This window comes from Lagopus muta, chromosome 6, assembly GCF_023343835.1.
Source record: "Lagopus muta isolate bLagMut1 chromosome 6, bLagMut1 primary, whole genome shotgun sequence".
NCBI lineage: Eukaryota > Metazoa > Chordata > Aves > Galliformes > Phasianidae > Lagopus > Lagopus muta.
The window spans coordinates 18302803-18319338 of NC_064438.1; the positions used below are offsets into that span (position 1 = coordinate 18302803).

Sequence of the window (16536 nt, forward strand, 5' to 3'; positions counted from 1 at the left end):
AAAGAAGAAAATACTTATTCTTTCATGGTAAGCAAGAGGGGGCACATATCTCTAATAATTGCACGTTTAGTCCAGAGTGTTAATGCACTGCCTTATTGTACTTGGCTCCTGCTTATCTCTCTGTCTCCTAGAAACAATAACCCCCACACAACCTCATACATCTGTACCTGGGTCATGGCCTAAAGAGAGTAATACGAAGTTTGCAAATCCAACGAGTTCTGGTACTAACACAACTGCTGAAAAGTACCAGAATATTTTGCCATCCAAAGGAGCTAGTTTTGAAGAGTACCTGACAAAAGTCAATTAGCTCAAACCCTACAAATAGTAATATAAAGTAAGGCCCTTTTAGTTCTCCTGGATTTCAGTGAGCTGTGACCAGCACCTTCCCTGGGTTGGGACAACTCTCAGTACTACCAGATTCTCAAGGCTGTCCAGTGATGGGGCCAAGACAAAGTCATCTGTTTCAAGCCAGTTCCCCTTATAGCCCACAGAGGAATGCTGCTATAAAGTGAGTATTTGCTCCAAACTCAAGTAGGGAGAGCTATTACATTTAGGCTAATTTATTATTCCTCCATCCACCTCCCTACCTATATATGTGTTCTATAAACACTCACTTTCTTCACTAGCCTGAGTGTTCAGACATTTTACTGGATCCATATATTCCTGCGTGCTTAAGTACACACATGTATTCCATGCTCAAGAACCACACCCAGACAGCATGGGGTGCATGAAAGGCAAATCCTGTTTAACCAATCTGATTTCCTTCTACAAAAGGATAATCCACTTAGAAGGTGAGGGCCAGGCTGCTGTTGTACTCTACCCCAATCTCAGCAAAGCCTTTGACACAGTTTCTTACAGCATTTACCTGGAAAAACTAGCAGCCTATGGCTGGCTAGGTAAAGAACTGGCTGGACAGCTGGGCCCAGAAAACACCAGTTACAACAGAATAAAAAAACACAACAGTGAGAGCAGAGCAGCAGGATTCCAGGCTACAGCAAATGAAAACTTGCCCAAATGCAACAGCTATGAGCACAAAAATAAAGAAGCTACTCACCTTCCAAGGGTCTCAGGTACACAGGGAACTCCAGCAAAACACCCTCACTTCCACTGCCAACCCTTAAATGAGGTCTGGGAGGGGTGGATCCTGGCTCCTCCCCTTCCAGTCACTCAGGTGAATTACATTGCATGCACCTGAGCTGCCTGGGGTTGGCCCCGCCTTCCCACCAGGTGCTCAATCACTTAGCATTTCTGCTGCAGTGGTGAACGGAGTTAAATCCAGCAAACGATGGGTCACAAGCTGTTTTCCTTAGGGGCTGGTGTCAGCACATCTCCTGTTTAAAATCTTTGATGACCTTGATGAGGGGTTGAGTATGCCCTCAATAAACCTGTAGGTGATATCAAACTGAGAGGAAGCATTGATCTGCCTGAGGGTAGCTCCTCTCCTTCAGAGGGATCTGAATATGCTGGATTTCTGGGCTGAGACCAACAGGACAAAGTTTAACAAGACCAAGTGCTACGTCCAGCGCTTTGGTTACAACAACCTTAAGCAGTACTACAGCCTTAGAGCAGAGAAGCTGGAGAACTATGTGGAAGAAATGGACCTGGGAGTGCTGGTTGATGCTTCCTGACACATGAGCCACCTGTTTGCCCAAGTAACCAAGAAGGCCAATGGCATTCTGGCTTGTGTCAGAAAGAGAGCTCCCAGCAGGAGCAAGGAGGAGATTGTCCCTCTGTACCTCAGTTCTGGTGAGGCCATACTTTGAGCACTGTGTTTGGTTTGGGAAAGATGCTGAGGTCCTGAAAAATGTCCAGAAGAAGGTCAACAAAGGAGTCTGGAGCACAAGTCTTATGAGGAGCAGCTAAGGGAACTGGGGTTGTTCCGTTTGGAGGAGGCTCAGGGGAGACCTACCTAAAAGGATGCTGGGGCAAGGTGGGGGTCAGCCTCTTCTTCCATATAAATAGTGACAGGACTAGAGGGAATGGCATCAGGTGGTGCTAGGAGAAGGTTTAGATTAGAGATTAGGAAACCTTTCTTTGAAAGGCTGATCAGACACTGGAACGGACTACCCAGGGAGGTGGTTGAGTTAGTGTCACTGAGGTGTTCAAGAAACATTTAGATGTGGTACTAAGGGACATGGTTTAATGGGGGAATATTGGTGGTAGGTGGATGATTGGATGGGATGGTCTTGGGGGTCTTTTCCATTCTTTGTGATTCTGTATGTATATATCTGTATGCATTCCATATGTTCTGCATCTGTGCATATGTATAAAAATTGATTTAGAATATCCTGTAAGTTCATGAATCTGGTCATTCTTGAATTTGTAATCCAGTTGCTATTTAATTATTACTTATTCCCCCACATCATCTTAAATCTCCCAGTTGGCTAATGATTGTATGCTGTTAAAATTCAATCTTTTAATTTACCTCATATTACCAACATATCTTAAATTACTACTGGACATAGCCAAGTTAAATATTTTTTCATTTCTGGAGATGACACCTAGACTTGACTTTACAAATGTCACTTTTTCAGTATGGTATGAAAGTCCCTTTGCAGTTCTGTATAAGATACATACATAACGCTTTGTTTATATTTGTGCTTCAGTATGTAAGCTCAGCAATAGAGTTCCATCTTTGGCTAACAAAAAGGCATCCACTGTAATTATGAAGAGCTTTGATGCAGTAATTGTCATATAATTATTGCTTGGGCAATCTCATGTAATAACTGCTCTCAGGAGCAGTATTTTCAGCCTTTCTGTGATACTGAAGACTTGCTATTCTTTTTTGTGCCTTCCCAATGAGAATAAATATCTTACATTGGCAGACAAAATCTTTATTCTGACCCAAAAGACATTTTTAAACTTACTGCCACCTACTCTTCCATTAACTCTGTTTTTTTTTTCTTGCAGATTTGTGCTCTTCAGAAATACAGCCTTTGAGTACAAACTACGTTAAGCTCCCTATGATTTGGCTGATTTTTCCTAAGCTGTTGAGCTGCCACAGCTTATCCAGAATTGCGATGGCAATGTAATAAGAAGAAATGAATAGCAATGGATGAAATAACTTCATATTTTCAGGTATTATATTTAATGGTCAAAATGCCTCAGTGTGCTTCAGTGTTCATGAAGAACGTGAGTGGGGAAAAGTGGTTTCAACAGCTGGGTATGGGACTTGCAGAAATATGTTACTGCATAAAAAGCAAATTTCAACAGCGGTATGAACCAAAACTTCTTGGTGAGTTGTGAAAAGACACTGACTTTCAATATCTGAGGAAATGTATATATATTCAAGTGGAGTTGGCTGATTTATTATGCTTGTCTTATAACCTGTTATGCAAAATGCAGTGATCTGGAAAGCAAATTATCTATCATAAAATGGCAAAGCATTGAGCTGCTATTTAAAATACACACATACACGAGAAGTCTACAAAACGGTATTTATGGATGCCGTGAAGAAAAATCTGACTATTCAGGCATTAATTGCTGAAGCATGAGGTCAAAAAAAGCATTTTTCTGCTGATCACCAACTTGAATTAACTCATAGGCAGTCAGAATTAGAACTGTGTGACTGTGCACAGGAGAAGGGATGGGATAACAGATGGGAAGGGCAAGGAGAGCTCCATTAGGTTGGCTCAGTCGTTCCAGGAACGGCCCTCATTTAAGAAAAAACAACCCAGGGCATCCAGGATTAAACAGACAAAATCCTAAACAGGAATTGCAACTGAAAATTTCATTTACAAAGTGGAATTGGGGGAAATAGAGTATTAGGGCCTTGTGTTCCTAGTCCTGCGTCTATTAACTCTACGACTACCATGGGATAAACGCGTTTCCAATGTCACCTAGGTTCCAGCCTGCTCCGTGTTGTTTTCGTGCTGCCTTAATGGGGAGGCACAGAAAGACAGCATTTCACTTCTAACTGCTACCCAAGTCATCACCACTCCTAGGCATGGAAGGTTCAGCAAGCGGTTGTCAGCTCCGGTCGCAGAGGTTTATTAAATGCACGTATCGCACTGAGGAACGGAGAAGGATTAAATATGCGCCCAAATCTGAAAAAGAGTACTGCTTCCAGCGGCCGGAACGCGGCGCGCCACGCACCGCCACAAAGACGTGTCTCCAGGGCACCAGCAGCAGAACCAGCAGCGTTCAGAGCCACGCTGCTGCTGGGAGACGGCAGAACACATTCCCCAGCGGGCACCCGATGTTCCGCGGGGCCCAACCCTGCCGTACAACACGGCCCCTAATGGCGGGCAGGAGCCTCGCCCCGCCTCGCTATTGTGTCTGGCGCTGAGGCGCCCGGCGCGCGCCTGATGGACCCAAGCGAGAGGAGCCGAAGGGCAGCGGCGCGGCTGGAAGGCGCCTCCTCCGCCCTCACGGCGGGCTCAGGCGTTCTCTGCGGGCACTCGCGTATGGCGAGGACCCCGCGTCGCTCGCTCCCGCGCCGCCTGCCTTACGCGCTCGCGTGCGCGCTCTCGCTCTCTCCCATAGTAGCGCTGTGCGGAGGTGGAAGGAGCGGCGCGGGGCCGGAGTCGGCTGAGGCGGTCATTCCTCTAGCGAGAGCGCGGCGCACCGAGTTCCCCCCTCCCCCGGGCCACTCAGGCACACGGTGAGGGGGGCGGCGAGGCCCTCCGGACACCGGCGGGGTGGGGAGGGAGGGGGGGCGGTGGAAATGGCCACGCTCGGGGAATGACCGTCGGAGGGGCGAGCGCCGGCGCGAGGCCGCCCGTCACGTGACCGCCCCGCGCGCGCCCGGGGCCGAGTCGGCGGGACGGGGGCGCGCGCGCGACCGGCAGGTGCGGCCGGCGCGCGTCTGTCCTGGGCGTGGGGAAGCGGCAGTGCGCGCGTCCGCCCTCCCGCGTGTCCCCTCCGGTGGCCCGTTCTCCTCACGCGCGCTCTCTCCCGCGCAGAGATGCCCTCGGCTACCAACAGCACCATGGCGAGCAGCGGCAGCGGGAAGGCGGGCCCCGGCGGCAACGAGCAGGCCCCGGCGGCGGCGGCGTCGGCCCCGCAGGCGTCGGGCGGCAGCATCACCTCGGTTCAGACCGAGGCCATGAAGCAGATCTTGGGAGTGATCGACAAAAAGCTCCGCAACCTCGAGAAGAAAAAGGTGCTCCTTCTCTCTTCCTGCTCCCCCCTAAAGCCAGCCATCCCCATTGAGGTCGCGGGCCCCTCGTGCTCCCCGCCGGGCGGCCGCCGCGTTCCCGCAGCCTGCCGCCTCAGGGGACACCGAGCCGGCCGGGCGCCGTCCGTTCCTCGGGCCGAGCCGCGTGCCCCCGGCCCCGCTCCGGGCGCCCGCGGCCGCTCGGGTTGTTCCCGGTGTCGCCCCCAGGGGCCGCCCGCTGGAAGGTTCCAGAAGGGCGAGCAGCGCTCTACCGGCCTTTCCCCTTCCTCTTTCGGGGGTCTCCCAGCCCCCTCCGCAGGCCGTCCCTTCGCCGGGCCGCGCTCGGCCCCTCGGAGCGAACGCGGCTGTTCCCCGCGGGCCGGGTGCCGAAGGCGGGCGCGGATGGGCGCCTCTCCGCCGCGGCCCGCGGCCCCCTCCCTCCCGGCGAGCCCCCGGCGGCGCGGCCCCCTCCCCCTTCCGCCTTTTGTTCGTCGCGGCGGGGCTCGGCCCGGCCGCGCTGCGGGAGGGCCGCCGTTCCCATCCGCGCTGCGGCCCCGCGCCCCGCCGGCGGCGCTTCCCCCGTTCGCTCCGCGCGGCCGAGTCGTGGGACTTGGACAAGCCGTGAGACAAGCCGCGCACATGGAAGCGGGAGCTAACATGGCGGCGGCGAGGCCGCCTAAGCCTCCCCAGCGGAACTGCATTGTGCCAGCAGCCCGCACAAAGCCGGGCCGCCCCGCCCGCGGCTCTTCACTTCGCCCCGCTCTCGCCCCTCGGGAGTCCCGGGTCAGCTGAGAGCGGCCTTTGGGCGGTTATTTATAGAAAGAACCGCCGCTAAATCCTTGATCCTGGGAGGGTTCAGGTTTGTGACAGAGACGAGATGATGCCGTGGTTAGTGGGCATTTACACGGCACCCTTCCATGCTTAGCGCTGTGGGATGCAGGAAGGGGTTCCCCTTCAGTAGGGGGACTTTCAGTAGGACACTGAAAGTGCAGATGTACTGGGAAACACAGCATCGCCAAACTAAAATTTAGGAGCGCTCGGATAGAATTTCAGGTCTGTGCTGAAGCCCTAAATCTGTTTTAGCTCTTAAGAGTTAACAAGAACAGTTACACTTCAGTTTTTTAACCAACATTTTAGGTTCTAGTAGTCAAGACAGGTATCCTAAAGAAGGCCAAAACATTAGCCCTTCCAGGTGAGTTGTGAATGAAGTACATAAATCTGTGTATGCAGTGGTTTCTTTTTTCTCATTTAAAAAAATACAATGTTGTTTAAAAAACAAAGAGAAAGGTGCTAGGAGCTTTTAGATAAGCTTAGAATTAAAGGATCGCTTCTTGACCCTTGTCTGAATACTGTTGTGTATAGTTGGGACAAAACGTCTTCCTTAAATGTGCTCATGTGTACAACTGTGTGCCTGCAGAAGAACACTGGCCCTCATCTTGAGAAAGAACACAAGTCTTTCAGTGCATATCTCAAATGATTCTGGTAAGATGGTTTGAAATGATGGTATCCAACATACACCATGTAGTATGGTACTAAAATACAGGAAAAAGACAGGAAAAGAGTTTTATATGATGCTGGAAATGAGTATTTTTAAATCAGAAAGCCTTCTGATCAATTCTGTATGTGGAAGAAATGAAGCAGACAAGCACACTGTTACTGGTGTGCAAGTCAGCTTTCCTTTCCAGTGGCGTTTTTATTTACCTTTTCAAATAAATAATTCACACCTAATTTACACTTGGCTTGTCCATTCCCCTCTGTTTGAATGGGCCTTCTGGAGTGCTTCTGTAATACCTGAAGTTAAAAGGGTGTGTGGAAGGTGCTTATTTCAATGGAGCAGAGTGAAAATTAGTGTTATTGCTCATTAATGACCTGGTTCTTGTTATATTTTGTGCCTGTGGCTGCTGTCATCGTGTTTTTATCATTACAGTGTCTTAGCAGCTGACTGCAGGGAAAATCTGGAATAGTAATTCCATTAAAACTACTTAGAGCATCTCTTTGGGAGAATCAGTGCTCTGCCTTCCTTCTTCCCCCTATTGATCTTTATGTATTAAATAAGAGTTACTGATTTGTGGGCTTGAGCCTGTCCTTTAGTTGGGGAACCAACAGTTCTTCAGTAGATCAGCATTCTTTCAATGAAGAGAATATTAAATGTGTAACTTCCTGTACACATGGACATCACCCAGAAAATACCTGCTTAGCTGAACATGCAGTTGTTTGTCAGCAGCCGATTACAAGGGCTGGGAGAGAGGTTACTTTTCACTGGAACAAGCTTCCCAGGGAGGTGGTGGAGTCTCCTTCTCTGGAGATGTTCAAGACCTGCCTGGATGCCTACCTGTGCGACCTGCTGTAGGGAACCTGCTTTGGCAGGGGGGTTGGACTCGATGATCTCTGGAGGTCCCTTCCAACCCCTACGATTCTGTGATTCTGTGATTAAGGGCTCCATTTTTGAGAGCAGTTATAAAATTATATTTGACTGAGACATGCTTCTAGTAGACGAAGGCTAAGAAATGCTGTTTAACTCTTAAATGGTATCTGACACTTTTAGTTAAGTAAAGGTCATTCCTTATGAGAGAACTCAAGGTTTGAAGTGAACTTTGTCATGTTCCATTTTAAGCTCTGAGCACAAAATCACACGGCCAACAGAATACAGTATAGAACTCATAATGTTGCTGAGTTTTGTACTATTTTGAATGTCTCTGAGTGTGTTGGAAATAGTAAGGTTTTACGGTTTTATGTTCTTCTCCTAGAAGTTATCTTATTACTTCAAACAAGTCTGGCTTAGTTCAAAGGGAATTAAGAGAAAACTGAATTGCCGTTTATAAATGTATGTGAAAATATGGTCTGAAAACGTCTGTGTTCTCTTCATCTCCTTGTATTTGGAAATGGTAGGAATGCTATCCTGTTTTTTTTCCTTATTTTATTAGATGAGTAGATCCTTTCCAAATTAAGCTGGTTGAATATAGATCAAACCCGTGTCTTGTTACAATGGGGAATGAAAAAACAAAGAGCCTTATGATTTCAGCTCACAAAAACAATTTTTAAAACCAACTATTTTATAAAAGGGACAAAATCTCTCATTTGCTAACACGTTTTAAGATACGGGCAGGTGATCACAAAGATTATTCTTGGGGAACTGCAGATAGGAAGTATGTTAGCTTAAAGTATTTGATGTGACCTGGCCTTGGTGTATTTGTCAAAATGGGGCATTTTAGCTGTCGTTGGTACCATAGGACACCATTGCTTTATCAGCTTGTCTCTGAAAACGTGTAATCCTGATGGGGTTGAGAAATTTAGACTGTAACTATTACCCAGCAGCTGTTCCACTGAAATTTCGTGTGTATTCAGGTTGTTCTGACCTAAGAGGCAGCTGTCCTCCCCATTCAGTAAAATGTTGGATTAGCAGGTAGCAGCCTATAGTAAAAGCTGAAATGAGTTTTCTATTCCTGTAGATGCAGCTAGTGATAGCAGGAAAATGCCATGTTCCAAGTTGCCCGTTAGCTGCCTAAGTGCTTTTGTACCATTATGTGGGCCACTTGGATGTTCAAGGACATCTTGTGTCTCTGCAGAACCCCTCTCCTTGTGAAGCTTGGTTCTACCAATAGTTTACCCCCTGAGTGGGCTGTTCTGTTTGTGGCAACAGGTCAGCACTAGGGCTGGTCTGGGTTTGCAGCCTGTGTGGGTCCTGTCCTGTTAAAATGAACGTAATTGTGTCCCCATTGCCAGCACGGCACAAGTGTCTTCTCTGCAATCTCTGTGGCAGTGGAAGCATGCAGGATACATTGCTGATTGCTGCAGCTATTATGGGCTGTCGCTGTTGCACACTGTTCTTTAAAGAAGGAATCGTCACCTCCTCTTTCTCCCTTTCTTCACCCACACATGTAAGTTGATTCTTCTGGAATGCTGATCTAGAAGTTACTGAAAAACAAATGCTGCTTCAGAAAGGTCCTGTTGCCATCTGCGCTGGATGAAGTATGAGGCTAGTTCAAATTTATCTTTGGAGATGAGACTTGATTTTGAAAGCGAGGGCTTGTAAAACTGTTTGAAGCTGCATGTTGGAAGTCTGAAACTTTCACTGAAACCTCAGGCTGAAGCAGCTTTGGGGAACTTCTGTTAGGTGCGTGTATGCATAGTATAAACTGTACCAAGATAGAGAACTGGGTTGTTTTTTTTTGAGAGTGAGAGAGATTTTGTATTTCCTCATTTGATTCCTTATACTCTTTAAGTATTTAACCTTTTTGATTTTTTTTCCCCCATTTTGTTGAGAAAACAGACTTAAATTTTTTTCTTTTTTGAACAGATTTTTCAGGGACGTTAAGATGTGTGACTGCAGAGATGATGGCAGAGGAGAAACAAATTATAATGTGCAAATATAAAACATATTAATAAACTTGTATTTTGTAGCTTGTTTTTTTTTTTTTTTCCAACTGAACACACAGGAATTGATTTGGATTATATTAATTGCTTAATACATGTTTAAAGAAAACTTAGCAGTGTTTGAGAATTCAGAAAACAGACTTGAAGTAGTTCTCTCTACCTTTTCTTTGCTTGTAGTGAAGTGCCTGTTAGAGAGTTTGCTTCAGTAGGTTGGAGTTCACCCTTTTCCACACTGCAGCTTTTCGTATACGGTTGTGCTGATATAACTAGCATAAATGATATTGCTGAGAGTACCTGGTTAAATATAGTGCCTCCTTGCTCCTGGCCTCCACCCTTTTTAAGGGTTATTTTTAATCAGATCGTTCCAATGATCCAGTTTATAGGATAGCACTGTAAATGACTCTTAATAGCACAGCTGAGTGGTCAGGCTCTTTTCAAACCAATATTGATTTTGAAACTAATATCACGTATCTGCACCTTTTTTCACTTTGCTCTGACATTCAGAGGAGGTAATGAGTGAATGGGTTTCCTCTCACCTGAACGTGAGAGGAAAGCATCTGTTGCCATAGTAAAGAAAATAAATTTTGTTAAAATAAGATGTAGGGCATACTTAAAACAGTTGACACCACCATCTCCCTGTCTTCTCTCTGCATGGACGTGTGGCCTGTATGTAGTACTTTTCTCCTAGGGAAGTCTGAAATACTCCAAGAATCTCAGTGGAAAAAGAGCTGAAGCGTGGTGGTTTTCTGTCTGCAGATCTGGGGTCTTGTGGCTCACAAACTGTTTAATGGGCAATTTATATGCTCACTTTGCCACTTGGTATTTTTTCTGCTGGTTTATACTAGCTTTTATACTTCAGCATGAGTGAAGTTGCAGAAGAAAGGTAAAGTTAAGAAAATCCCTTCTTGCAAACGCTGCAGTAGGTTGTGAAGTGGGAGTTTTACTGCAGTTATTTTACAGCCCTAATGCTGCTGTTAGCTTGCTGTTAGTTCACAGTACTGATTAAAAGCATTGTGCTTCCTTAGGCTTCTGTAACATAACGTTTTGATCTTATAGTTTCTTGAGGATGATAGAAAATTGCATGTTATTACAAAGATTTCAAGCACTAAGTAAGCAACCAAACACGTTTGATTCTCCTCTGCATTGCAGCTGAAAGAGCTTTCCTTCTTTTGCTTTTACAGTTCCAGTATGGATGCACTTAGGATAGAAAAAGAGAAGTAACTCTTCAATTCTTAGGAATAGACAAATTACCCTTTGTTTTTTCATTTGATACTACCATGGAATGGAAACCATATAAACAAAATATTTATGTTTAGACTTAAAATATTTGGCCATTGAAGAAGAACTTGTGTTCTTAATCTGAAGATAATAGCAAAACACATCATGTAAGTTTTTGGCAGCATAGTTTTGCAGTATGTTCAACAAAACTTTTCTAAGCAGTGTTATTCATATAATGGCTTGGAAGAGACCTTAAAGATAATTTAATTCCAGCCCCCTGCCATGGGCAGGGCTGCAGCCCACCAGATGAGGCTGCCCAGGGCTCTGTCCAACCTGGTCTTGAGCACCTCCAGGTATGGGGCATCCACAGCTTCTCTGGGCAAACTGTTCCAGCACCTCACCGTTTTCTAAGTAGAAAATTTCCTTCTAACTTCCAGATTGCTTCTCTTTTAGTTCAGAGCCATTCCCCTTGTCCTGTCGCTATCAGACTGCATAAAAATTCAGTCTCTCTCATGCTTATAAGCGTGAGGAAGCATGGAAATACTGGAAGGCTGCATTGAGGTTTTACCAGAGCCTTCTCTCTGCTGAACAATCCCAGCTCCCTCAGCTTTTCTTCATAGGAGATTTGTTCCAGCTGTGTAGTTGCATTTACGGCCCTCCTCTGGACTTACTTGCTTCAACAGCTTTGTATCGTTCCTGTCCTTGGGACCCCAGGATGCCCCAGGTCCTTCTCTGGAGAGCTGCTCTCAAGATACCCACAATCTGGGATTGCCCCAATCCAGGTGTAGTAGTACCTTGTGCTTGTCCTTTCTGAGCCTTGTTAGGTTCATGTGGGCCCACTTTTCAAGTCAGTCCAGGTCCCTGTGGATGGCCTGACTTCCTTCTGTTGTCTGATGTCATCAGCAAACTTACTGAGGATGCAGTCAGTCTCACTGTCTATGCCTTTGATAAAGGTATTGAAGAGCACTGGTCCCAAAACAGGCCCCTGGGAACATTGCTTGTGACCAGCCTCCACTTGGACATTGAGCTGTTGAGCACAGCCCTCTGATAGCAACCATCCAACCAGTTCTTTATCTGCCAAATAGTCTAGCCTTCAAATCCGTATCTCTGCAATTTAGTGGTAAGGATTTGTTACGGAACCGTATCAAAGGCTTTTCAGGATTCCAGGTAGATTCTTCAGGAGCTTGGTGCTCAATCCTGTTGGTGTTACCTTTGATGGTTTATGGGTTTGTGCTGGAAACTGCATCACCCACATTGTTTGGGTTTTTTTTATGTGTTTTGTAGACACTCCTTTTACCCTCTTACATTAGCAGTCCAGTTTACTGTGCAGCCTCACAAAGAGTTGCATCACTGTAACTGAGGGAATGGTAAACAGAAGCATGGAAGTAAGTGGTTTGAGTAGGAACCTCTTGAAATTGGTCTGTGAAGCCAGCTTAGTGCAGGATGCAAGCCACCTTAAGCAGGGGAAGATTTGGTTAACCTGACTCTGTCCTTGGGCATTGGAATGTTTGAGCTCTTTACATTGCTTTTTTAATTCTTCTCAGCTCAGCTGGTATCTCTAAAATCATGAAAACTACTTCTCTACTTCTTGTCCAGCCAGATTTTCATCTGTTTTAATACAAGGTAGTTGGTGTGAGAATTAAATTTCCTTGTTTCCTGATGTGGTGGATTTCCAATATGCTGAATGCTTTTCAGGACAATTCTGTTGATGTATTTCCAACTGTGGCTGCTGCATTTAGCAGCTTTTTTACAGTGCTAGCATCTGTATCCAGCATGAAATTCCCTATAATATGTTGTTGGAGCTCAGGAAGCTCTTATTTCTTGGACTTTGCTTACAGCATTACTGGCTCTGCTGTGCTGAAAGGCAAAGTAGTTAAATCTAATGGGTAGAATTTTCATATAATTTTTTTTTTTTTTGTCTCCAGGTGACACCAAAAGGACCAGATCACATCAGTGTGTTTTTGTGTTTGACCAAGTGATGCTGAACATCAAATAAATAAGCTTTGCCGTTCAGCTCTTCATAGTCCATTCTGAGAGGTCTGGTGCTGAGCAGAGGAGGTGAATTAGCTAGAAACACGCTAGTAAAATATTTTGACTGAAATATCACTAAGTAAAATTAGTAGTTAAAGCAAAACAAAAACCCACAAATAAGCTGCCACCACCAAAACAAACAAGCAAGAAACAAAAAACCCCCATGTCCCTCAGTGATAAGTATAAACTAAAGCTATGGTTATATGAGGGTTTTAATTCTTCTGTGTTCAAAAAGAAGTTAGCCTGCTCTCATTTTCATGTTTTTTTTGTTTTCTTTATACTAGATTAGAAAGGTAATGAATAAGGATCATTTTAAAGCTTTTAATAAGCACAAGGCAAGCTTCATAAAATTATGATCAGTTGGGACATGTAGGAATGGTGGAAACTTAGAGATCTGTATGTAGGTTTTTCATACAGACTTTGCTTCCTGCCTAAGACCCTTAAAATTCAGCCTGTAGTCGTTTATGTCATTTTGGGCCTGCATAAGCTTACCTGCTCTTGACTACTCTCAGTGTTTTGCACAGTTTTGTATTTAAGCAGATTAGAGACTTGGTCCTGCTGGAAATTAAGCTAATGATTGTGAAGTGTCTTCCCTTCAGGAAGAAATCTTCTTCATGCCTTTGAATAGAAATATTTTATTGCTATTAACGTGATCTATGTTGATGGGCGTTCCTGTGCTATCTTAACTGGTACAAGTGTAAAGGTTAAGTTTTGAATCTTAGTAGCAGTGGCTTTTTCCTCTCCAGTCATGTTTGTATTATTGTGGCTCAGGACTCTCTTCAGCTCTGTAATTAGCAATGAAGGAAGTGTGCTGTCAACATTCTCCACGTTAGGAAAAACCTGTCCTTGCTTGGAAACTAAGACAGTTCATGAAGATACATTGTTGTAACCTAAGTAAGAGTTGTAAATACTTTCCTAAGAGACAAATATTTTCATTTTTAACCCAGAAGGTGAATTTTCTTGGGTACTATTTCTACATGACAGCTGCATGTTTGTGTAATATGCTACAGTCTGTATTTACTGTAATATGATTTTGTTTTGTTAGCAGAAACAGAAAAAGCAGTAACCTTTTGTAAATTGGATTTTTCTTCCCTTTCAGAGCAAACTTGATGACTACCAGGAACGAATGAACAAGGGAGAACGTCTAAATCAAGATCAACTGGTAAAAAGAAAAAACCAACTAGATCTCTCTTAATGTTTGGTGATGTTGGGGAGGGAAGGGATGAATTTCACTTCTGCTTGTTAAAAGCAAGATTTTTAAGACTTTAGTCTTGACCTCTGTTTCTTATTGCCTGGAAGGTCTCGGTTTTTCTGTTCATAAGAAGCTGAAGGAATCTGTAGAGGAATTTGTCACAATGCTTTGTTACGCTTGCTGAGGTTGGGTTGTGAGCAGGCTGTGGTGAAAAATGGCTTCTGTTGTAATCTAGTACTGTTGAAAGAGCTGAACAGTATCTGTGGGGCTCCCTGGACATCATTCTTTTCTTCTTAGAAAATGTGCCCAGGGAGAACTTTAAGAGCTTAGTCACTTGATCACACTTACCTTAGAAATAAGCAGCCTAGTTAGAGGTTTTGCTTACACTGAGTTCTGCAGGGGAGCTGTGACTCGGTAAACTGGGTTTGCTATCTATAATGTCTATGTATGTGTGTGTATATCTCTATGTATCTGAAAAAAATGTTCAGGCTGTTAAAGTAGGAGGTTGTAGAGCTCAGCTTAACAGCTATATTCCAGTTGTAATAAATATGAAGCAAGTATCAAATTCAGATGTATTATGCAAACATGTGAATTGATATTAGAGATTGCTTGAGTCAGCAATATTTTGTTGATGATTTTCAGCATGGAGAAGACTAAAAAAAAATGTACTCAATAGCAGTTGTAGCTGTTCATGTTACAGAAATCAGTTACTCCCTTTGTTCCATCTTTTCATCTATTTAGTGTCAGCTAATCACTTTGGTTCTTCTTTGCCCATTAATTGACTTGTGAAATATCATCAGTTGATGTATTTTTATTTTTTGAATGGCAATATTGTGAAAATAAGCCATGAGAAGTTTTCTGTTTGAGCAGGGAGAATAACTGAAATTTCACCTTCAGAAGAGAAACTCCAGAGTTAAATTTAATAAGGAGCAGAGTCTGACTACAGCACTTCAGAACCGTGAAATTGTGTTTGAGTAGAGAAATTCTGAAAGCTCACTGCATTTTTTGCTTCAGTAAATAGCTAAGGATGATGAATTTTGCAAATCAGCTAATAAGTTTCTTACTTGTATTGCAAACAGAAATAGCTGGAGATTTAAAAAACCAAAGCAGTTCATGTTCTTTGCTTTTCAAAGTAAGTAACATTTTCCTCTGGCTTGTTTGTTCCTACCAAGAACGTTTCCATTCTTGAATTAATCTCACCAGAAGCGTAATGTAATTTGACTCTGTCATTACTACAAAGTAAGGGAGTTAAGGTGTATGGATTGCTTTGGTGGTAGAAGAGAAACTGTAAAACAGAATATAAAATATAAAAATCTGTGGACAGGGGAACATTACGCTATGTATACTGATTTGATTGCAATGCATTAATTCTCAGACCCTTATCTCAAGCAGGATTGACTTGTCAAATTATTCTTCTCCCATCCCCTTGGCCAGCCTGCCTGTTAGGTTTTTTTCCTCAGAAGCTGTCTAAAACTGGACGTTAAACTAGTGTGTCATGCTACTCAGTGTGTCAGCATATTCATGCTTATGTTTCAGTGTACTTCCTAAGAAACAGCAGGCCCTGAAGACATACAAGACCTGCACAAGTCCTTTCCATATTTTGGCCAGTGAGAGTTTAAAATTTAACGTTGCTGCAGTCTGTTTAGAGATGGTTACTTGTGCAGCTGTGTCTCACTTAGAAACTGAAAGTGCAGCAAGTAGATTTTTGGAAGCATGTATTTTGTTCTCTTTCTGATTGGTTGCTTTTTTTCTTTTTCTTTTTTCTTCTTCTTTTTAAGGATGCAGTGTCAAAATACCAGGAAGTGACAAATAATCTGGAATTTGCTAAAGAACTGCAGAGGAGCTTTATGGCACTGAGCCAAGATGTAAGTAAAGTGGTCCAGTGTGGGCTTTCAGCTGCTGTTTGTGGCACTTGGGATTTAAATTGTCTTTCACCAACACTGGATGCAGCAGCCTCTATTACAGAAGGTGAAATGCTCATTATATGTATGTTTGATTACTTTCTCTTAATGTTGTACTAGCTTGTGACACGTTTCCTCAAAACCACTCCTAGATGTCTTCTGAAGCACTGCCTGAAGATACAGGAACAAAAATATAGTGGTAATATCCTGACAGGAGAGACATTTTTAAGACACTGATCACTGGGCAGGCCTGTCATACAACACCATAGTCTGCTGCTTACTGCCATAAGTAATTCTTTTTTTCCTGAAAGAAAAGAGGGATTTCACAGGCCTGCTTCTCTGGCAAGTGGTTGAACGTTTTTATTTCCTTATGTTACTGTAGCTTATCATGCTTCAGCAACTGAAAGTATTGCAGTTCCTTTTTCAAGATTTTTCCTGTCTTAGTAATTGCAAATACAATCAGAAACTACGATATGGGACAGGTTTCAAGACTAAAATATTTTTTGTAAATTATAAGATAACTGAATACTGCATAAAATAGAATCTTTGAAACTGCTGCTATGTCTGGGTTGTAAAATGACAGTGTGATCAAGAATAAGTTCTAAAATTTCAAGAAGACAATTGCAGTTATATGAGCAGCTTTTCTCTTTTCACTCTCTTCAAAAGGGACAGTTCAGGCCTACTCAGTATCGTTTCAAGGAAGAATTAATGCAGGTGCAAAC

The 16536-nt window shown here is 44.0% G+C and overlaps 1 protein-coding gene across 4 annotated transcripts in view; it reads left to right on the forward strand.

The window, feature by feature from the left end:
* Positions 1–4435: 4435 nt before the first annotated feature.
* The window catches only part of CAPRIN1 (cell cycle associated protein 1), a 32449-nt gene continuing 20348 nt past the window's right edge, over positions 4436–16536 (forward strand). For 2 of the 4 annotated variants that reach the window (XM_048949849.1, XM_048949850.1), the window contains exons 1-4: positions 4436–4603; positions 4905–5104; positions 13821–13883; positions 15692–15778. In XM_048949849.1, coding sequence (XP_048805806.1) covers positions 4907–5104; positions 13821–13883; positions 15692–15778 — 348 coding nt within the window. In that variant the 5' untranslated portion in view covers positions 4436–4603; positions 4905–4906. The remainder of the gene's footprint in view (positions 4604–4904; positions 5105–13820; positions 13884–15691; positions 15779–16536) is intronic. The other 2 variants (XM_048949847.1, XM_048949848.1) reach the window with 1 other exon arrangement.